Source organism: Typopeltis vanoorti, unplaced genomic scaffold (genome assembly GCF_054136105.1).
Source record: "Typopeltis vanoorti isolate ZY-2024b unplaced genomic scaffold, IOZ_Tvanoo_1.0 HiC_scaffold_511, whole genome shotgun sequence".
NCBI lineage: Eukaryota > Metazoa > Arthropoda > Arachnida > Uropygi > Thelyphonidae > Typopeltis > Typopeltis vanoorti.
Window position 1 is genome coordinate 1 of NW_028328123.1, and position 23,963 is coordinate 23,963.

General features: G+C 34.6%; 1 protein-coding gene across 2 annotated transcripts; it reads left to right on the forward strand.

Moving 5' to 3' along the window:
- Window positions 1-5,718: 5,718 nt before the first annotated feature.
- LOC150092126 (uncharacterized) lies at window positions 5,719-22,510 on the forward strand. Of its 2 annotated transcripts, none has more exons than XM_090415287.1 (2): window positions 5,719-6,659; window positions 22,075-22,510. In XM_090415287.1, exons 1-2 carry the CDS (start codon window positions 5,951-5,953, stop codon window positions 22,344-22,346), a joined length of 981 nt encoding a protein of 326 aa, XP_090271413.1. In that variant the 5' UTR covers window positions 5,719-5,950; the 3' UTR covers window positions 22,347-22,510. The 2 variants fall into 2 exon arrangements, with proteins under 2 accessions (XP_090271413.1, XP_090271412.1); XM_090415286.1 differs by lacking the exon at window positions 5,719-6,659 and adding an exon at window positions 12,348-13,234 and having other exon boundaries at window positions 22,075-22,505.
- Window positions 22,511-23,963: the final 1,453 nt, after the last annotated feature.

The window sequence follows — 23,963 nt, forward strand, 5'->3', positions numbered from 1 at the left end:
CTGTATATTTTTCTATGATAAATAGTACTGCATACAGTTTTGCATACATGTATTCATAATTGTCTTATATGAATAAAGTTTTTGTTCTCAACTTTCACTTCCGTGTTGTTCTTCACAAAGAAACTACCACAGTCAGAATTTTATCATGCCATAAAATTACTACTGCGAAATAAATTCATCTCTCATCTAAATATAATCACCAACATTTGTCTCATTATGTCCACCCAGTCCCAGTATTTCCCAATCTTTACAATATATATATATATATATTGTATTTCCTGGATGTCATGCTTACACGATGCTCTGGAAGATTAAAAATCTCTATATACAGAAAACCTACTCATACCAATAGATATCTGCATAATCTTTCTCATCATTTTCCACCACAAAAACTTGGAACTATATCTACCTTAGGACACAGAGCACGTTCTCTCTTAAATGAACAAGATGAACAACAAAATGAAATAATCACCTCATATCTTTAAACAAAATGGATACTCTGAAAAAACGATTAAGAAATTTCTTCTGGATCCTCATAGGCAGTGCACAACAGAAACTATTAATTTTAAAGGTAGCATCTCCATTCGATACATTAGAATAGTTTCTAAAAAATTAGCTAACGTCCTTAAAAAATACAATATCATGACGTTCTTCACCACATTTCCTAAATTCCGTTCTCTGATCAGCCATCCAAAGCCTGCTCATCACAACCTAAAATATCCAGGTGTATATAAATTACGGTGCGATTGCAATATCCCTTATTTTGGACAAACTAACAAATCTATTGAACAACGTATAGAAGAGTATAAGAGAGACATCTCTTACAAAAGATCTCATGTAACTGCGTTATCCAGTGATGTTCTTTTTTCAAATAATCCTAATGATGATCAACAAAGCCACTCCGTTTGCTGGGATAGATCAGAAAATATTTTTCGCTGTGATGATGAGTTTGAGAGAAAAATTGTAGAATCAAGGGAAATTCTGCTGAACCCTGTCCACTTAAATAACAATTTGACTTATAACATCCCAGATAGCCATGCTGCAGTCGTTCAATATTGGCGTTCACGTGAGCCTGCACGCATACTTTGCAATAAACAATGGCACGCCAGTTGGAACAACTTGAAAAAATACAACGTTTTTTATGTATCAATTATGTGTGGCAATTTTTGCCTGTGATTTCCAGTTTTTTAGATACTTCAATGTTTATTACTATTCTTTTCCTTTATGAATACCTGAGGAAGGCTGTTATAAGCCTAAACTAGTTGTATTATTCTCATTAAAATCTTTATAAATTATCTCGGTTTTTTAAGTCATTAAATCTATGTTAAAAAAAAAATAATATATATATATATATATATGTGTGTGTGTGTGTGTGTGCGCGCGCGCGTGTGTGTTGGAGAGAGAGAGAGAGAGAGAGCTAACGCAAAAAGAATTAGAAACCCTGAAAACGAAATGAAATCTGAATCAGTACTATTGTATCACAGATTAGAGGTACTTTTCTGTATTATGTAACTTTCAGCAGATTCCAAAGTTACTCTCTCTAACTATTGCAACTGCAGTTACATATATTCCCTGCATACGTAATTCTGAACAGTAAGGTTTCATCAAACTGTTGTGCATTCGCCAAGCTTTGAACAAAGGTTGGAGGTAGCGAACAAGTAGCGTTTGAATTAAAAAAAAAAAAAATTGAGGATCAAACAGCAAACAGTTGATGACATAAAAAATCGCAGATAGCCAAGTAGTACACTCTATCTAAATAAGCAGTATAACATCGTCATCGTCCCGTGGTATAGAAGGAAATATGCTCACATGCATGTCTCTTCACATGATGATATATATTTCTGTATAATGCAACAAATGTATTTCTAATATCGACTGTACATCCTTTGCTGTTAGTAGCAGGTAAAAAAGAATTTACGTCTTTTAAAAAAGATGTCAACATGAATGTCATATAAGTAGTTCATATGTTCATAACACTGGTTAAGAGCTGAATCGCACGAAACGAACCGTAGGACATTATCAGCTAAATATGCCTCGGTGGTCCTCTATGGAAATAACCACAGGAGTTTCAAGTCTGTAGCTTCAGATTTCGCAGTGTACAACACTGCTAAAATAGTTGTATTATTTCTTTCTAACTGAATACAAACAAAAAAATCAAGAAATTAGTTTGCAATGAAATAAAATATATTCTTACAGAGTAATGGTAAGAAATAATCAGCACTGATAAATCGCGCTGCAACTTATAAGACTCAATAGATGATTATAGATGAAGCTAATATGCAGCTAATACTAGAACATCATCCCCGCCAACTGTGAAGGTTGATGGTTAAGGTGTAATCGGCCGTTTCCATGATGGTTACTTAAGAAAATAAAAAAATTAAAAATAAATAATTAAATAAATAAATATATATATATATATATATATATATATATATATGTGTGTGTGTGTGTGTGTGTGTGTGTGTGTGTGACCATCATGGAAACGGCCAATTGGAAAGACGTTTATGGACACCCCAATGGGCAAGGGGTATGGCGCCATGTAACGAGTCACGAGTTTGCACAAGCCGGTATAAATTGGAGGAATGTGATGTTCTCAAGACAGCCAACCGTAACCGAGGTTAAATAACTACGAGAAGGTAAATGGATTCGGTTCGGCAAATTGTTGACAAATTGGACCATCCCAGCTCAGCAATCAATGATACCATACTGAGATGGAAGCGAAGGAAGTCAACTACAAGTGCTACGAATGGACGGCTCACCACTCTCACATTAACTTAACGGTATGGTGCTACGAAGAATAATACATAAAAACCACCATTCATCGGACGACACATTCAAACTAGAACAGGAATCCCCACAAAAATATTGAGAACCGAGGCTCACAACATGGGTTTCCATGGTAGGACAGCAATATGCAAGTCACACCTTACCCGAACCATCATGCAGCGTCGTCTCTTTAGTGGTGCAAACAGCGTTTATAGTGCGACGTGGAAGCTTGGAAAGCTGTGCTATGGAGCGACGAATCACACCTCTACCGAGCAGATGACGGATGATGTGGGTGTGACAGATGCTCGGTGAACATGTCTTACCAAATCAAGACATTAGTTTGCAATGAAATAAAACATATTCTTAAAGAGTAATGGTAAGAAACCAAAAAATGGTGACAATAGCCTTTCCGTAGAAACCCTACAAAGTATCGTTTCTACGGAAAGGCTATTGTCTCTTTCAGCAAGACAATGCACCGTGTCATAAAGGTACTGCTCTAACTACGTTGTTTGTAGGCATGAACGTCACTACAATTGACTGGCTTCCATAGACCCCTGATCTCAACCCCATCAAATATTGTGGGATGAACTGGAGCGTCGGATGAGGCCAAAGGAAGTCCACACCACAACTCTCCAGGACCTCATTATACGAGTATGCTACAGAAAAACATCTATGCCCACAGCGAGATGTGGTAGGTTTCAGCCCTAATATATAATACCACACAAATGGCTGGCAAGGTATGGCTCTAATCTTTTACCTCGTCCAAAATTCCCATTAATAGCTATCGTACGCTTGTCGGAATTATGTCCCGTAGGATTGCTCCAGTCATTGCATCGTTTGGAGGAGCTATATCCTATTAAGGTGGAGAACATGGCTAAGTGTATTTGTTTTTCATTCTGTGGTGTCCATTGACTTCTTACAAGCAGTGTATATTGTATTGTAATTATGTTGATTTAATATACTTATGTTGGACGAAATAAAGTTGTAAGTCAGTCCGAAAGAAAAATTTGATGCCTTGAGATTGGGATATTTTCAAAAGTAAGGACGTTTGTTGTGTAAGAAATACGACAGGACTGTTTTCCGGTACTGTTCATGTTCAAGTTTAAGAAGTTGTCAACGCTATCTCTTTATATAACATCACTATTCATATTATAGTAGGCCTGATTGGCCTAGAGGAGTAACTTATTCGCTTTCCAAATAAATAAGTAAAATAGTATTCATATCATATTCGCATGAAATGTTTTTTTATCCTATTATAAATAAATCTCTTCTATTGTATAAAATTGTAAGTCTGTTTTTATGTTTATTTTTGAACCTCGTGAATCTTTATTTTTGGTTCAAATAGGATTTCGTGGAAAGGACTCAAAGTGTTCCAAACACGGCAGTTTTTTCCAAGTGACTTCAGGCTTCCATTAGCAGAGTGGTAGTCTTACACCAAGCGATGAAATTCTTGTGCGGCAGCAAATAAACCAACGAACAAATATTACCGTATTTACTCTAATATAACTCGCCATATCTCACACCTCTGATTTTACTTTACGAAAAAAGACATTCAAAAGTTTTGCACCTACCTCGCACACGAAAAACGTTTAAAATTTTAAGAAATAGATAATGAATGTTATGGCAGTATCAGATATTTTGAAACTCGGTTGAAGAGCACGCATTTCAACTCACCAACCGTCTGCTTGCCTTTGTAATTGAGTCACGCACTCTTTTGTTAATACCTCACCAATCATATGCACAGAGATGGAAGCAACCAATAGAAGAAATACCACATACAACAATAACAGAAAATGGTGAAAGAAGTGTGATAATGGGCACAACTAAAAATGAAAAATAGCGATGACAATGATCCCCGCACTTACTGCGGATGGAAGAAAGTTGCCTCCATACGTAATATTCAACAAGAAAACAATGCTGAAGGGGAAATTTCTCTACAGTGGTTCAAGATTGGATTAGAACAGTTACGCCCTCAAGACCGAAAGCAGCGATAGCGAATAGGAGATTCTTGGTAAGTCGTACCCATTTTCAGTTTTTTTTTTTAATCATGGTGATCTTATCTTTCGAAATGATAAAAGAACAAGCAATAATGAAACTGCTTGTTTTAGTTAACAAAGGCATTGTTGCTAAAGATTCAAACATATCACATGATGAAGGTGAGGGCCGATCGTTTAAATAACGTTGATAATTAAAATTGATATCAATTAATTTTATAAATAATGTGAGCAATTATAAATTATAATGAATACTGAGGATTTAGTTATAAACGTCAATTTAGTATTTCCCGAAAAACTTTAGTTTGCGAAAATCCCCGCGTATATCTCGCACCACGATTTTTAACTTCAATTTTTTTGGAAAAAAAGTGCGGGTTATATTCGAGTAAATACGGTAATGCTCAAACATCCACTTTTATCCTAGTCTGTGGGCATTAATATTTGTGATTTGGATAAGAGTGGATTTTTGAGTATTAATATTTGTTTGTTTGTTGTGACACAGGAATTTCATCGCTTGCTGTGAGACTCTGTCTGAGGCCGCTTGACTGCGGTGTTTGGAACACTTTGAGCCATTTCCACGAAATCCTATTTCATATTATTATACAAGTAGCTGCCAAGTTATAGCTCTAATCTCTTACCCCATCCACTTTTCAATGAACATTCTGAGAATGTCGCATATTGTCCGACCTCTTTCCCAATCATTCATGTGCAATACTCTTTTAAGAAAAAATTCTCCAAAACGTTCTCTATGGTCTTCTTCTTTCTATAACATAAACATCACCAGATAAAGTCTTCAAAAACAGCTACTTATCTATTTAATCCCCTTCTCCAATAAGAAGGAGGGGATATTATATTACACCTTCCAGTAACCTTGTGCACATGTCATCACCCTGAAGTAGTAGAATCACTCGAAGCAGACAGCAACATGATAAATTCTAGCACAGAAACCATTGCTAAATAGAGATCAAAGGTTTGTAGGAATGTTAATTTCACGACTATTGTGCGTACACAGAGAGAATGTTTTCGATTAAGTTCTGGGCTGTTCGATATGTGTTAGTCCAAACTTGTGTGAGTATCTGTATGTGACAAAACGTTTCCGAGTATTTTGTTGGCATTGTGTAAACAATTCCTATTTGTTTAAGGAATTCACATCCTCAACGGAGACTGATTACTTATTATTAATTACAAATATGATTAAGAAATTCACAATTTATTCTTTTATCTTGTTTGTGATTTGTATTCCTGCGATTAAACCTAACATCTGTGAATGTGATTTGTTTGTGACTGCGTTGGATAAAGCTACAGAGACATACAACTGTGAGTATAAAGGTCCGGAAAATGAAATTTTGACTGCGTTTAAAACATGTGTGCATAAAACGCCTTTATCTAACGATATTACAAATCATTTAAATGACCTCATGGATTTCCTTGCTGTTTTAATTATTCTGAGAAATTTTAACGTATCTTGGAATGAAAACGTCGATTTCTCTAGTGACTGCAATGCTTCACGATTAGAAAGTGATTTCAGTAATTCGATGGAAACATTCAAATACCGCGTGGAGAAACCGAAAGAGGATCTACCCCAAACGAAGTACGAAGAATTAACTCTACTGAAGAAAGAAATGGACATTTTAAGGAAATTAATGGAAACTGTTAGTAAACTTAATAATAACTCTTCACGTTTACTTGCAGAAATGAAAGCTATCCATGAAGGTCAAATGGAGAATAATAAAAATGTTCTTGAAGTTATGAGTATAATGAATCAGTCACTGACCGCTGACATTATGTCTTGTAAATCTGATATTGAGGAACTGAAGAAATTTCAGTTCGATTGCTCTAACTCCACTGTTCCTCCCACAGTGAGTACGAACATCACATCAGAGGATGACATCGATAAAGGCAAGTAGCTTGCATATATTTGTTTCATGATTTGATTCTATCATGCGATATTACTGGGATTATAGTGAGGTTAAATAAATTAGTTCATTCGAAGACAAAGAAACTACCTAATGAAATAAACAAAGCTGCATTCCAAAATATCATATAAATCATAATTAGTGACAGCAATTGAGACAGGCTAGGCTAGCGGCCAATATCCCACTATCAGAAGCCGAGTGATTTTATAGGGTCAACAGAAAATTTTCCTTACACATTAACAGTCTGAAATCTTTCGGATAAACTATTAAACCACTTATTTGCTTGAGAGGTAGTAGATGAATATCATCGCCCCGAATGATATTCATCACTTATCGAATCAGTCATTCACTTGAATCCTTCAGATGATTCAAGATCTGCCATAACCATTGTCCTAAACTGTGATCTTGTTACGGTTCTCCAATTGGATGAAGACAACCTATAGAACAGCAGTGGTGCTACGACACAGTGTTTCTTATTTATTGTAATACATATCTCATTTAACTCTGATAACAACCAGATCTCTAGTTAAAATTAAAATTTTAAACATGGATTGTTTGCCTGTTTAGCCTCTCCTGCCACCAACACGTCGATACCCTTTTACCGTAAGTTTCTAAAACGTGCTTACTTATTACGTAATTACGTATATTTTACAGTTTAAGACATTCACTTCTCATTTGTTCTCTTATTAATATATCATCATCGTTAAATTTCTGATATGTATCCTCAGGGGGTATATAGGATAATTATGATAATACTAATGAAAAAGTTACACGATTACTAACTTCCAATCAACAATTTTCCTCCAAATGAATCTATTATCTGTCAAGACTCCAAAGTCATCATATCTCATATTACTGTCTTTTAAGACAATTTTTTACTGTATCAATCCACCTACATCTTGGTCTTATTCCGGTGTTTTTCCATAGGAATCAATGGGAGCATCACATTAAAAATGACGATATTAGCAAAGATCACTGATATTAGCTCTTCTAACACATTCCTGAATGGTAACAATGGCAAGTTCTTTCCTAATATCCTAATTTTAATGTGATGCTCCCATTAATGTCATCTGTTCACTCCATTAATCTTTCTCTGAACTCTCATATCAGAGGTCTGCAGTCTGATCAAGTGTTTTGTTTCTAACTCAGATCCATCAGTTAAAATTGGCTTGAACACCGTCTTGTATGCAGCTAATTTAGTGTTTTGATTACTTTCTTTCCTATTCTATGTCAATTTAATCTACCACTGTTACTAATTATGTTGTCTTTTCCCATATTCAATTTACCACCTTTACTAAAAATTGTGCTAAAATAGCTGAAATGCTTTATTTCTTCTTTAGGTTCACCATTCAGGTACAATTGAGGTTTTGAATGTTTTTTCTTTATTTTTATTTTCATTGTCTTTGTCTGTTCATTGCTGCTGTTTATACCAAATGTGTTACAAGAGTTATCCAATTTAGTCAGGGAATCCTACAGAGTTACTGGATATATTAAGAAGTGCAACATTATCTGCATAAAGTAAAGAGCTAAGATTAATATCGCCACTTTTAATATCAGATCTAATACCACTTTCCTTCATTATATGATCCATATAGAAAATGAATAATAGTGGAGATAATGTGTGCCCTTGACATACACTTGATTTAACACGAATCAATCTTCCAATGCTTTCTTCCTTCTAACTGCCGACTTACGAGAAACATAGAAACAATGTATTGCTCGATATAATGTCCCATTCACACCATATAGCTGTAGTGTTTCGAAGAGCTTTCCTCTTGGCATCTTGTCATATGCCTTTTACAAATCAACAAAACCTAAATACAGATCCTTGTTGTATTCCCAAGATTTCTCAATTATTTATCTTAAAGTGAAAATTTGATCCAGACAACCTCTGGTTGATCTGAAACTATGACCTACAAATGTTGTATTGGGTTAATATCAGGACAGGTTATCTAGCAATAGAAACATTTGGAAGTTGTGATTTTTGAGGAACCTTCACTTTTTCTCAAGTGTGGCATGAAGCGAGATTCTGTTGGGTTTAGGAGCTTATTGAAGGTGGGTGAGGGAATTCTTCTTAGTTGCTGATTTCAAAACATAAACTACTCACTCTCCTTGGACAAAAGTAACTCTGATCTGAGAATATGTCCTTCTTACGAACAGTCCAAGCTTTGTACACTTTTGCCCACTGGAGTCTCTTTTTCAGCATAACCTTCATCAACAGCTGTTTATATTTTGGTCTGTGGGCAGTCATCTCTGCTTCAACAATCTTCGATGGACTGTCATGTCAGAAACTTTAATTCCACTAGGTGCCAAGCTTTATGTCTACAGCAGACAACCTTGAATTCATTTTGCATTTTCTAACTGGTAAACGACCTTGAGTAAATATAGGTTTCCTTTTTGGCCCACGTTTTTTTCTGTCAGAAGATAAGGCACCAGTTTCCCTAATCTCTTTAAAATCTCATTAATAGTACCCAAACCAACACCACATTCATTGGTAATTTTTTCTTTGAGTCATGGATGTGTGCTGAGCAAGAGGGCATATTTTTGAACAGTTTCTTTGAGATGGATCCATTTTATAGCTACACAAAATGAATGTCAGTACTACGAATATCAACTTGTATACACTATTAAAATGCACAACGCTATTAATATACATCGCCGAAGAGACAGTTAAAACATGCAGCATTCAACCAAAATAGTGAACAGAACTCAAACCCGAAAATGATAATCGAAACCAAAACCAAAAATCTTAAAAAAAGTCGGCTTGTTCGGATTAATTTGTTCGCTACCGTACTTGCATAAATCTTACCAGGAATACTCAGTAGAGAAATACCTCTGTCATTCTCAATTTCCCTTTTTTGTAGATGTGTATTATGAGACCCCTGCTCCAATCGTTGGGAATTAAACCCTCTGATCAGGTCTACTAAATTATTAAATGCAGCTGCCGTAAAACAGAGCCTGAAAACAAGCTAATTAGGAATACAAGCTAATTAGGAATTCAGTCCAACGTCAAGAGGACACAACAGCCGAATGTATGGAATTTGGAAATAGAAATTTCCTGATTCTACAGTCACTAAGTAATGATTGATGGACCAACTAAAATATATTGTTAGAAACAAAAGTTTCAGTGCTGTGATGTTATGCTTAAAGAATTGAGAAGATAGATTGTCAATGAATTCCAGCAAGAAATTGAATTTTTTGCAGCATCTGTGGGAAAAACAGTGAAAATCGTTTCTGAATACAGATAATTCAGAGGATGATGTCAAAATTATTTAAATGTTAGACAACATTAAGTGGGGAGTATGATGGAATAACAAACGCAGAGCACCAAAATAGGATGGTATCTACCCACACTGAAACAAAGCCGAAGACAAAATTCATCCTTCAGTATTAAGAAAACAATCTGACAGCAGCAAGAATTTCAATAAAAAAAAAGTTTTAGAAACAAATTACTTGATGTACGGCGTACAGTTGTATTTACAAAAGGCACTTACTCAATAAAACAGATGAATAGACCAAACATTATTGCTTCCTAATAGAAATTAAGGTCGTAATAAAAGAGAAAGCAAACTTCGAGCAAGTGTTCGCATTTTAAAGATTTTAAACGAATGAAACCTTAAGAATGATAAGTCAAGAGTAGTCTTTTAAAGTGACAATACATACAAGGTTGGATCAAAATCAATCGTTGAAATATCAGTCGAGCAGTTAATCAGTTAACGGCTTTTATTCCCTAGTAGGGAGTAGGTGAGGCCGTTTTAGACTTTCTACCTTTCGGAGACTGAGGGGGCAGTTCAACCTCCACCGGTAACCAATCAGAGATAGCTGACTCAAGATTATCACTAATTATACACGGCACCTGTTGAATAGAGGTGGCTGACAAGTGTCGCCATCTCTAACGTTATGTTTACTATCTGACAAATAGGATTGGTTTTACAGTCGATTTTCTTAAGTTTACGGGACGAAAAAACCGAGTTTCAAGAAGAAAAAATCCTGTTTTCCCTTGCAGTGAGCGGGAACAGGTCGAAACAACCTTAGCAAACGTTCCTATAGTCGGCTGCAATTGACTTTCTGCGTTGTTTCTTCGGGAGTTCTAGCACCATGGACTGCACACACCACTTTAACCAAGATACACAGGTGATATTAATTAGTTGAAATATTAGAATTAAAACAAAGAATAAAAAACAAGCTAGAAAAGATCAGTCGCTAGACTAGAAGGAAACTAATTTTCAATTAATGCACACAACATATATTTTCTTTATACAAAAAAACAAAATCTTATTATCTTTCTGGGTTAATCTCCAATTCAGTAGACCTTAATAAAGGTTGAAACTGATCTGGTAGGGACCCTTCCCTAATATATAGCAATATGTATGTCCGAAAGGACATTTGCTTTGCATTGTTGGATATCAAGGCAAGTGATGCGAAGTCAAGAGCCTCTGTATACAAGTAGCCTAGTTGTAAAGTTTCTTCACGCTCAAACCTTGTTTCCTAACTTAGATAAAGGATTCAACAATATAATTTCTTGGCGAGTATAATTTATAATTACAATTATCCTTGAAGTGCTGTACTTCAGACTATTAAGAAAATAAGAAAGAATTCTAGAAAGATTATGAAAAAATCTTCAATATACAAAGTATACTTTGATATTTGCATTATTTCAGAAGATTTTTATTGTATTTAAGTGCATTTTGTGTACCTATTTTGGAATATTTTAACACTTACTGATATATCCATAAGTTTATGAATAAGTTTCATCTAACATAAGGACGGCTAACCTTTCATTCCATGAGCCATTTTTTGCACTTGTGAGTGCAGATGTGCCATACAACTCTTTTACCATATAAAACTGCACTCATACGTGAAAAAAAAAATTGGAGCAATTAATTTAAAGGTGGAAACCTTTCTGTTTTTGATCAAAATTAAAATCACAAAAAACGAACAAAGCACAATTACGTAGCGCATGAGCATCATTTTCCAACTGACTGACAAACCTGCGACGCACCACTGTAGCTAATGCTTGGTACCTCAGGATCAAACAAGTGAATGTGCAACAGATGTGTACGAAACAATAAAATCGCTAAAATTAATGACAACGGTTTAGCCTTTTTTTTTCTACAAATCGGTTTTGAGTTAATATTTTTGCATAAATAGGCTACATTTTTATTATTATCATTCGGATCCAATGTGCCACTTTTCGCGCATGCGCCATAGTTTAAAACGTTTTGCGTTTTGGCACATTATTGCAATGTTCGAATAGTATACTAAATGATACTTTAAGTGAAAGTGAAGATTTTGTTATAAATAAGAATCATATTATTGTACACTACACGATAAAGGAACAAATTCGACCCAATAGGTCGAAAAATTACTTTTTCTTAATAAAAAAGTATTAAATCCTGACAAATCATAAGCTACAATGAGACTTTATACTTCTTTCTATAACATGCATATGCTGATCAATACGCTGTTGGAAATAAATAAAGGCGCTATTTTTATTACGTTCTTGAGCAAGAAAGAGGGGGATATTATATTACACATTCAAAGTAAACTTATCGTATGGATGTCAGCATTTTGATGACGCAAAAATGTGTGCTATAAGACAAGTACTAGATAGCCAACCAACAGGGAGCAGAAATCAAAGGTTATGGAAGATTAGAGAGAGAGAGAGAGAGAGAGAGATTATACACATGGAGAGAAGTCCTAGGTTAACGTCAGTCTGTCCAGTATACTTTAGTAAAAACATCACAGAATTATTATTTTTTTTATGTGAGTGACCCAACTTGCGTGTGCGCGCGTTTTACTGGGCATTGCAAAAATCCAACCAGTGAAGCACACCTACCATGAGAATTGCGACAATGCTAGGGAAATTCGAAGTTTGTTCTTTTCTTCTGTTTGTAAGTTGTATCTGTGTGAGCGCCTCAAATAAAATATTGGAAGACCATTCTTGTCAGTGCGGAGAGTTTATGTCTGAGCTAAAAAAGATCGCGAATGAAACCAAATGCGGCTCAGGACATTTGATGGAGTCATTAGACACATGTGTGAGAAATCGGATATCATTACTCGAAGCAGATAAGAAATTATACGAAATGGAAGATTTTCTTACAGCTTTAATTAGAGAAAATAATGTCTTCTCATCCTTGAATGATATCTTTGAAAATTATTCGGAAAACATGAGCGATCTAAAAAGATTAGGAGAGACCCTCACTCATAAAATGAAGTTACTGAACAATAAATTAAATCTCAGTGAGATTGACGAATTAGCTTTGCTGAAGGAAAGACTGGAAATAATAAAGGAAAGAGTATATGCAATTAAGAATGACTTCTTACTCTTAGAGAAAGAAATCAATAATATTAAGGAAGATCAAAGAAAGAAAAACGAAAGCCTTACTGATGTTTTGAATAAAATGAATAAATCCTTGGCGGAGGAGATTATGTCTAATGCAGTGGATCTTAGCAAAATACAAAATGCATCAAGAGATTCTCACAGCAACTTTTCTTGTTTAATGAGTACACCAATTCCAGCAAAAGTGAATAAAAATGAAGATGACAAGCATGAAAGTACGTATCTCGCATTTTTCTCGTTTTTTCATATATATATATATGAGATGATTTACATTTAAAAAACTATGCAGTTAAATAATACAGAATGCACGCTAAAAATATCAAGTAAAATAGAAATAATAATAGAAGAGTGTGTAAAGTAGACTAGACTAGATCTGTGCATGTAGTCATAGATTTCATTGTCTGTGCTGCCAAAACATTTTTCTTCACACGCTGCGTACCAATACAAAATCTAGAGTAAGGTTTCCTGATTTTAAAAATGCATGATCATCAGAATTCTGATGTGCGTCGTGAGGCAGTGGGGAGTGGTACAACACAGATAAAAATTGGATTTATAAGTTTTCATATATTTGTCACCTAATCGAATGGGTTGATTTATCACCGTGTTTGTTATTCTTAAAGATTTAAAGATCGGTTGATATTAATAGATTTTTAAATCCATTAATTAATTTTAATTCTATACTCATTTCATTTTAATACTTTGCATATAGAAGGTAATTAGTTAGTAACAAACACGCTTGCCGAGGATATTGCTTAAACCTAAGATAAAAGACAATACAGATAAAAGATAAATACAGGTTTGATTCCAGCCTTTTTTACAGAGGTTCTCTTATCAGTGTATCTTTGGAACAAAATACAGATACAATACAATACAAATACAATATTAGCTCTCTCTCTCTCTCTCTCTCTCTCTCTCTCTCTCTCTCATTTGGCAAGCAAATTATTAATGGCGCTAATATTTCTAAGACTTTAGAAGGTTTGTGTAATACCTATAACGCACAACCATCAGAATGTGCCGTCTTGCTGTCGCATTAATAAAAAACACTTTGCCGAATAATTCACATACGGCCTGTAAATCCAGATTCTTTATTTTAAAGGCCGTTTGGAAAACCACAAACCAATATTGTTGAATGAAACTCAATCGGAGTGCATAGCGTTTCTGTTCTCTAATTAAGGCTGCAGTTTCGACTGTGATTGTCATTAGGATGGAGATGCATTTCGTCGCACGATTTGAGATTACTACTTATTGGAAATAGCGGATTTTAGGTCTTTTTTTTACAGAAACCGTTCGTGATTTCTGTAAAATTATAGTATCTTGATACATCTGTTTCTGCCTCGTAGTAAATTCAAACGCAAAGCGTTTTAGGTAAGTAAGATGACAGTGTTTTTGTGTAACCAGTTTTCAACAAAGTAAACCGATTCCTGGTAAACCCTACTGTGGAGCCGAAAAGGTTTAACCTGAGTCCAGTTTTCATCTCCAAGAAAACTGGACTTCCAGGAAAGATGAGGTAATGATTATTGATATTTTTTACTCTCAAAGCTATTTCAATTATCGAAAAATTACTAACAGACGAAATCATTCCCAGAAGACAAAACACTAGGGAAAGATCTGAAGAAAAAGATAACCCGTTTTAAAACAATATACATTATGGATGTCTTTATCCTGGAGTTGCTGCTGAATCAGTTAAGGCTTATGTGGATGTGTTCTTCCGGACGGTAAGTCTATTTATCAAGTAGAAAACAATTGAGTTTATAGAGGCAAAACTCTCCACCCTCCATACAATATAGCAATCTCGCTTTCAGTTGAAACCTACTCCTATGAAGCTTCGTTTCCAAGATTAGATTCGAATCCAGGTCTTTAAAAACTAAAGGGGATTGCCTATGCAGATTAAGCTGTACCTTACAGAATAATCACGCTTTATTGCTAGAATTTGCTAATTATAGGCTATGATTTATTATTTTCGGAAATAAGATTCGTATAGGGTAGCAAAATAAAACGATTTAGTCAAGAATGAAGTGTATATATTTTATATTGTAATCCTTCGAGTATGAAATAAAACACGATATTAATAGAAGGCAATGTTAATTAATATAAAAATCACATATTTATGCAGAATCTACACTCCTCCGAGTACATACAATACAATTGTATGCAATGCTCCAGTTCTTAGTTCACAATGTTACGATAGTGATAATTAATTGCTTGAATATATAAAATTCATCATTTAGATTAAAGACATAATTGCTTATCAAAATCCTTTCACCAACTAAACAAACAAACAGAAAAACATTTGTTTAAAAATATTATGAGACAATCACTTGTTACTTGAGGCACATAACCTGAACAATAATCTAAATAATTCTAATAAAGTATTCTTTTTTCAAAGTTTTCAAAGATTATATTAGCTAATTTAACCTAATAATAATAAGAAGAATAAATTAATGGGAAAAACAAGGAAACGTTTCGCAAACCTTTCCTGTATGATGATTTAAAAATATAAGTTTCCTAAAAAAAGAACACTTCTTTGCATGAACAAATGATAATCACTCACGACAGAACTAAAAATCATCCCGTACATTCCAATGAGTCAAAAGAAACTAAACTGTCAGTTCAAATCTTCTGTGGAACTCATTTCCTCACATGCGCAATTAGTAGAATATACGCGCATGCTGCACTCATTTCAGCTAAAAGACCAAACGTCTTGAGCTAATTCCTCAATCTTTGTGGAATGCATCAGTGATCAGCTTATACGGGGTGTGATTTTTGTCTAACACAAAAGCAGGAAACTTTCTGCAAAAGTAAAAGATCTCGCGCAGATACATTTGGTGATATATACTTATATAAATACACCCGAACGTGACAATTAGAACAAATAATCCTTATAAAATATGGACGAATAATTCTATACTGTAAATAACTCACATTCTGTGGATACAGATTAAACATAAAAAGTAAAAAAAAAATACTAGAAATGTTAATGTACGAAACAATAATAATTTAACTCCGTGACCTCCAGCGAGTCAAAGACTCATCGAGGGAGGCCACATACTACATACACCAGCTATCATACTTATTCTTGAATTTATTCACACTGCTTGCACTTACAACATCCAATGGCAATCCATTCCAATCACGCACCCCTCTGATAGAATAATCGAACCCTCACACCATTCTTGGCAGCCTTCATTCTCAACTTCCAAGGATGCCCTCTGGTCCTTTCCCCACTCTCCATAAATTGAAAAATTCCATGAACTGAAATCCTGTATGACTCTTTCAAAAGTGTGTAAGTCTCAATAATATCACCCTTCTTTTATTGCTAATGTATGAAATCTACAAATTCTCAATCTGTCTTCATAATCAGTATTCCACAATCCTGGTATGATTTAGCACTCTCCTTTGCACTCTCTTTCACTGTATCAGAATCACAACGGAAACCAGGTCTGCGCACAAAATTTCAAATGAAGTCTTATCAAGGCCTTGTAAAGATGCAAAATTACCTCCTTATCTTTAAACGTGAAAGTCCGTTTCAGCATTGCAATTGTCTTTTGAGTTGTATTTGCAATCTTTTCTACATAGCCGCTGAATTTCAACATCCTATCTAGTAACATTCCAAGATCCCTAGCCAGAATAGTTTCTTCTAGCATAATCCCACCAATATAATACAAAATTTGATATCTAATCACGCCAAGGTACATGACTTTGAATGTAATGACGTTGAACTCACATATATTTTCCCATGCTGACAATTTCAGCCTATTCAAATGATTCTGCAAGTACTGCACATCAGCAGCATTCCTGATTACCCTACCCATCTGCATCATCAGCAAATAGGTGTATGTCGCTTGCCAAATCTTTTCCAATATCATTAATGTACAGATTGAATACCAGAGGACCAAGCACTGATCCTTGTGGTACAACAATTTTTTTTTCTTAAACCTTGCAGACTCAGATCTCCCGTATACCACTTTTTGATATCTGTCAGTCAGCCATCCTCTTATCCACGCTAATATTCTATAACCCAAACCCATTTTCTCCAATTTATGCAGCAGTCTATTGTGCTGTATTCTATCAAAAGCGTTAGCAAAATCCAAAAGTATTATGGTGTATCCATTCCCCTTGTCTAGTTCAATGGTAACATTGTTATAGAATGTGAGCAAGTTTCTAAAGCATGACCTTCCCTTAGTAATCACATGTTGTTCCTTGCAAAGTAAAGATTCACTGTCAAACCATTTCTTAATGCGAACCCTAACCAATTTTTTCCAATATCTTCACCACCACTACCACCACCACCATTGATATACTAATTGGTCGATAGTTGGATAAATCTGTCTTCGCACCACCCTTGCAATGGAATTGCCATACATTCCTTCCATTCCTGAGGAATCTTCCCTGTTCTGAGAGTCATATTAAACAGCTTGGTTAAAAGAATAGCCAGTTCTGCTGAACATTCGTTTAGTCCAAGTGCAGATATCCCATCAGCCCCATTGCTGAATTGTTATTCAATTTGTGAAACAGCTCTAATATCTCCTCTTCGTACATCTGAATTTCTTCATCCAGTGAAGAGGTACAGCGAACTCAATGTTGCATACACCAGGTTGATAGCTATCAACAAAATTGGTACTCATTAATTGAACAGATTCTTCCGCATTTTTCACCCTCACATCATCTGCATTCAGTTCATTCTTTATTTTACTTGCAGAATATCAATATAATTCTTTTGGATTGTCTTTAGCTTGCAGAGCTAGTGTCTTGTCTTACTCAGACTTATATTTCCCAACGACAGTTGTGATTCTTCTGGCCTGCTGCTTATAATTTTCATAACGCACATCCTCCTTATGCAGACAGTATTCCTTTCACATCATCCTTTTCTTACGAATCTCTTGCTTAATAAAATTACACATCAATTTGACTCCTACGCCATTTATTCTCTGAACTACGGACACATTCTGATATTCCATGATTTAAGTATTTTTTAAATGCTTCCCATCCAGCAACCGATACCATTGCACTTAATTCAGGATATTTCTCAGTTTGTCATAATTTTATACAGTTGACCCTTGAGCAACGCGGGAGTTAGTTGAGCCGATCCTACCCTGAGTTGTTCGGAAATCAGCGTATAACTTTTTGACTCCTCAAAAACGAAACTACTACTATCCTACTATTGGCCGTAAGCCTTACCGATAACATAAACATCCGATTGACACATATTTTGTATGGTATGCATGTATTATATGCTGCATTCTTACAATAAAGTAAGCTAGAGAAAAAAAATGTTATTAAAGAAAACCATAAGGAAGAGAAAATACATTTACAGTTCTGTACTGTACTGTACTGTATTTATCGATACCGCAAATTTACGTCGTTTGTTTACAAGATAAGTCATCTGTCTGTTTGTCATTACCTACACAAATATTGTCTTGTACGATGCAAACAGAGTAGATGTTTTACGTATTACTAATACTGGACATCACAAATGGAAAGATAACATGAAAAAGTATAAAAAAGTATAAACTATAAAATTATAAGTTTAAAAGGTATAAAGATTCATGCATTGATAACGAAAGGTTGCTAAGTGCAATCGATACGATTGCTTCACGGTAGCTTAGCCTATACACTACTAAATGAATTTTGATAATTTTATGCTAATTAATTTAACTAATTAACTAATTAATATAGTTAATATTATACAGTTATGATCGTACGTTTTGATAAATTACTTTTTATAATAGATATGGGTATATTTTATGGTAGTATATGATAAAATAGACTAGTATCTACATATACGATGCATTCTTCACATACTTAACTCTTTCTTAATTTTTCCATATTTCTAGGCTACACGGTCATCCTACGAGTTTTTCAAATTGTCACAAATCTGCAAAAATTTTTCTAATATAATTAGAAAAATTATATATTAAAAAAATCCGCCAATAAGTGGAACCGCGCGTTTCAAATCCGGGTTGTTCAAGGATCAACTGTACTTTGTAGTTTGGCATGTACCCTTTTCTGAATGGAACATTCATGAACTTCCTGACTTCCTAAGTGAGTACCGCATGATCACTCTCACCAACCGGAGACAATATAGTTACGTCTTTAATTGAAACGCCTCTCTGACAGTATAATCAAATCTACACTCTGTGACCTCGAGTTCCTTCTGTCATATGTTGCTTGAGGAAAAGTTCAATAAATTCGCTTTCATCCTTCTCATGAGATATTACTGCTACTCACTCAATGTAATCTCCCATTACGATTACTTTTCGCGCCCATCATCTCTATTTGGGGATGCATTTCTTCCTCACTAGCAACTCATCCACAAGGTCTACAATAACACCCCACTATGTATTTGCTGTTGTTAGATTCTACCTCACAAAAGATGGCTTCAAATTCACTAGCACATAAAATACTGTTACTAATACTACAATCATAGGTCCAAACACTAACTGGATCCAAGCACTGGTAGCAGCACGCCACCTCCTCTCCTATCCTCTCTATCCTTCCTAAAAATAGTGTACCCATTACACTCGATGCAAGTTATTACGTCTGATTCTGATAGCCAGGTCTCACTAATGCCTACAATCTGAGGTCCTAACATACTGATTAAGGAAACAAACTCTACCACTTTGTTTCTGATACTCCTAGCATTCGTGAAAAGTCATAATAATCTACCTATATGTTCTTTTGTAGAGAAGGTCTTTGTATACTCTTGTCTGCAATCTACATGACACAGTTGGACAACTCACAGATCTTTCTTCTTCTCTAGGGCCTTATATTTGTAGAGATCTTTTCACATGTTTGATGGGTCTGAACCGGACAGACATAAAGTCTAAACCGTTCTCTCCTCGTCAACATTTCCATGATGATGCCCATTCTCGTCATCAGCACAATTATATAATTGTCGCTCTTACACTCATATTCTCATCATTCCTTCCATAATTTAGCTTCGCTGGCTCTGTGTTATCAATTGTTAGTTTTTGATGATTCCTGATACCAAACGCATTCAGCTGTAGGCCGCTCCTTTTATACAAATTCAATTTTCCCTTAACTTATTCCATCATCCAAAAACTCGTATCCATTCCTTCTACACAGCCTACACATCGAATCCTTTGCCACTATAGCCTTTCTTCGTAATTCGTTTTTATGATATCTAGAAAATATACCAACTATTTTCAGTTTCTCACTCTTCACTCTCACCTCTTCGAACAATCCCTTCATGTCCTCTCTCATACTGAACTTATCGCTAGTTAAGTCTCTAATGCATACTAGAGTTATGATCTCTTTTAATTTTCTTTTCCGTTTTTGAATCGCTTTTGTTATATTAATTTTTTTCCGGGAAAACTTAAAATTATAACCCGCTCATCAACGGCATTTTTTGTTATAGAGTGACCATACGAAATAACTTCTTTCCTTTTGCAAAGAACGTTACTTACCTGATTTCTGTTACTTACTGACTTACCTGTTTTCGTGGGTCGTTGATTCTTATTTTGTTACTTAATTTTCTTATCCTCCCCATGTTCATTCCAACGTCGCTCCACCTTCTGTAATTCCCGCATCGTGTCTCTGATAATTTGCTTTAACTTTGCAATTTTGGAGGTTAATTCATTTCATTTTATTCATTATGATTCTTCATTTAGAGTAGCTTCTACATTTCATTCACTGGATATTAGGTTTTTCGAACAAGTGCTTTTACAGATTTGCTGAGACGCATAAAGTCGGTCAACGAATGCATTTAGAGATTCCAGGCTGCTTTTGATACCAGAGGATCGACCTCCACATTTTTCAATGCAAATCAATGCCTCCATTTCTATTAATAAATAGAAATATTTAACTCATTAAACGTAGGCTTTCGTTTTTGTGTGATCATTTTCAAATCGATATTATAAAATACACAACAGCAATAATAAAACAATTACTGACTCTTTATTTCAGTCAGCAACGGCCATGCAAGTACATCGTTTCGAATTTCTTAAATCAAATATTTCTCAAATATTTATTAGTACATTCCAGAGAGATCTTTGCTCTCACACATATGAAAGTAGAATAGTTTTACTCTCGGAACTCAAAGAAAATACAAACAATTAGTATACTTAAAAATTGACTGCACTGTGGTACTCTTCATTAGGCTTATACTAAACCAGGTTACTTAGCCATAACACAACCGAACGCAACACCTTAAAGATAAAACAAACAATAACAAATAAGATAATTAACCGCAATGTTTGTAGGAAAGTAAATCCACATCACCATTTGAAAGGTAAATGGATAGCTGCAATAAACTCTCAATATTAAGCTGCCTTATGATGGGGAAAACCTGTGTGTTTCAGTCTTGTCCAGAACGTAAATAACCTTTGTAAGAGGTTTTCACATAGACTAGACTTACTTCATTAACAGGAGACTCGGGACGTTTAATCACCATATTCATGAACATTTTTGCTGAATGCTAAACATGCTAGTGAGCCATCTGGCAACACATTTCTCTTCTTTTTAAAATTATGCATAGAGATTTATTTTTATTTCTTTCCATCAGTTTGCTTACCATATGTCTCAAACATTTATTAAAAATTATATCATTCACATGGCTAACTAGAGGCTCAGCAAATTCTTAAACACTCTCATTAATAATTACTCTGAAGTTAAATTTATTGCAGAAGTAAAATGTATTTTTATAGCATGCAATAGAATCTGATCATTTCATGCAGCCTGACGAAAGCACTCTTACAGGTAAAATCCCCCAAGATACTGCAGGACACCGACTCCATTCGTTACTCAAGTACTTAATTCCTAGTGCGTATACCAGATTACGTACTTGAAATTTGTTCAGCAATTTAAACCATTTGATTTATAAAAATAATATTCCTAATTTGATACTGAAAGGTACATAATGACTCACAACGTTAACACCAATCTTTCCTCTCACAAATCTCAAGGGGACGCGTAAATATGATTAAGAAATTATTTTAAAAACATCATACCATGTAAAAAGTAAATGTACTCAATTAAATAATGGACTTTAGAAGTATATTTTCTGTAAAAAAATAATGTTTATAACTTTTTTCAGTAACTACACCTCCTGCTGAAGAGCCCCACTGTCCCATGATTGATGTAAACCTTCCTGATGTGGTGATATCCTACAAAGGAAGACGAGTGAATCCTCGCAACCCACCAACGCATATACCTTCAGGAGATCATCTGGGATTCCGTTGTTTATATAATGGAAACTATCAGATGATAGGTACTAATAGGATTTCTTGCAATCAAGGAAAATGGAGTGAGTCTCCCCCTACATGTCTACTCCTTCAAACTGAAATGCAAGGTATAGCTTCATATTAAAATATCAATACTTGTTGCGTTCGCTAATATCAAATTTTTTTATACGCGGAACGAAAATGAAAATCATACGCTGTGGCTTCACAGCTGAAGTCAGCATTATTTAAACGCAATGAAGATGAGAGACAAGCACTAAACAAATACAGTAAATAAATAAAAAAAATCGAGAGAACAATGGCAGTCACATGCTCGAAAATAGAGGGAGACAAGTTAAACTCTTTGGCGATCTTCTGTAACTAACAATAAATGTACTCCAAAATTTATTAAGAATCATACCTTCAGCTTTATTACAAGTTTTATATAACTTCTAATTCCGTAAAGTGTGTTTGCGATTTTTAAGTGACATTTATCCAATAACTTCGTTTTCCACCATCCGATGAAGTGATCTTCATCCAAAATATGTTGTGCTCGCTTTAACTTTATGTAGATTTAAAGCAAACTAATCTAGTATTGCCGTGAAATTAAACTTGCCATGAAATTATATTTTTGTTTAATCCTTTATCCAAGTGTATGCAAATGCAAGAGTGAAGTAATTTCATGACTAAGCCAGTTGTGTATAGAGGCTGTTCACTTCAAATCAATTGCCTTAGTATTCCATAATGAAAAGCATTCATCCTTTCGGACGGGGATAATGCTACACATTATAGTAGGGCCACTACCCAAACAGTTCGACTTTTGTTGATCTCATCAGTGGCAGTCAGACCTAGAAGAGATATCAAGGTTTTTCTAAACACTTTAATAATAAGATAATAGATATTTTACTACTTAGAAATAGATGTCTCCCACAGTGCATAGCTTTATACAGTTATGATGAATTATGATAATTATAAACATCGATGATTATTTAAGGATGTTACTGAATGTAACATTCCATCATGACCCTTCAAGGGTTCTAAGATATGAATATTTATATCCAAGTTGTTAAAGTTAGATATATTTCATAACTCAAATGATGAACTAATGGGAATATAGTTACATTCTCTATAATTCTATCTGCACAGTCACAATCAATGATGTCATAATCACTTAGATTGTGTCCATGAGCTTTAAATTGTTTTCTCCATACTCCTTTCAGAATCAGATCACTAACATTTTCTTCCCTTTTTGAAACAAAAGAAACATAGATTTATGAAAATTAAATTTGCAATCATATTTACAGAGTGTTAAACTATATTAAGTGGAGTGATGGACTTTACGTTTCCTTTTTTTTTTCACGGAGTGTTCAACAGATGATTAGATTATTCTTCCTATTCATTCAGTCACCCGTTTTTTGAAGCAGTTTCTTCACAGTTGCGTAAGGCTTGTAAAAAATTGGCACTATTTCTAAAATTCTAGATTTTACAGGCATTTTATCAGACCTAATTTTAAAATTATTGGCTCACTGTTATTTCATTGAGGATTGATTTTAACGTAATAAAGATGTTTGCCATAACGCATTTTTCTTCATGGTTCCGAAATTAATCAGATGCCTTGCTACGAAGTAACTAAGTATCATATAGTTTTCTCAATGTTATAAAAATCCAAAAATACTAAAATACTATAACGGTAATTATACAAATTAGTAAGAATTGTAATTCATTTTTTAAAGTCTAGTTCAGTGGTTCTTAACCGTTGTTCCCC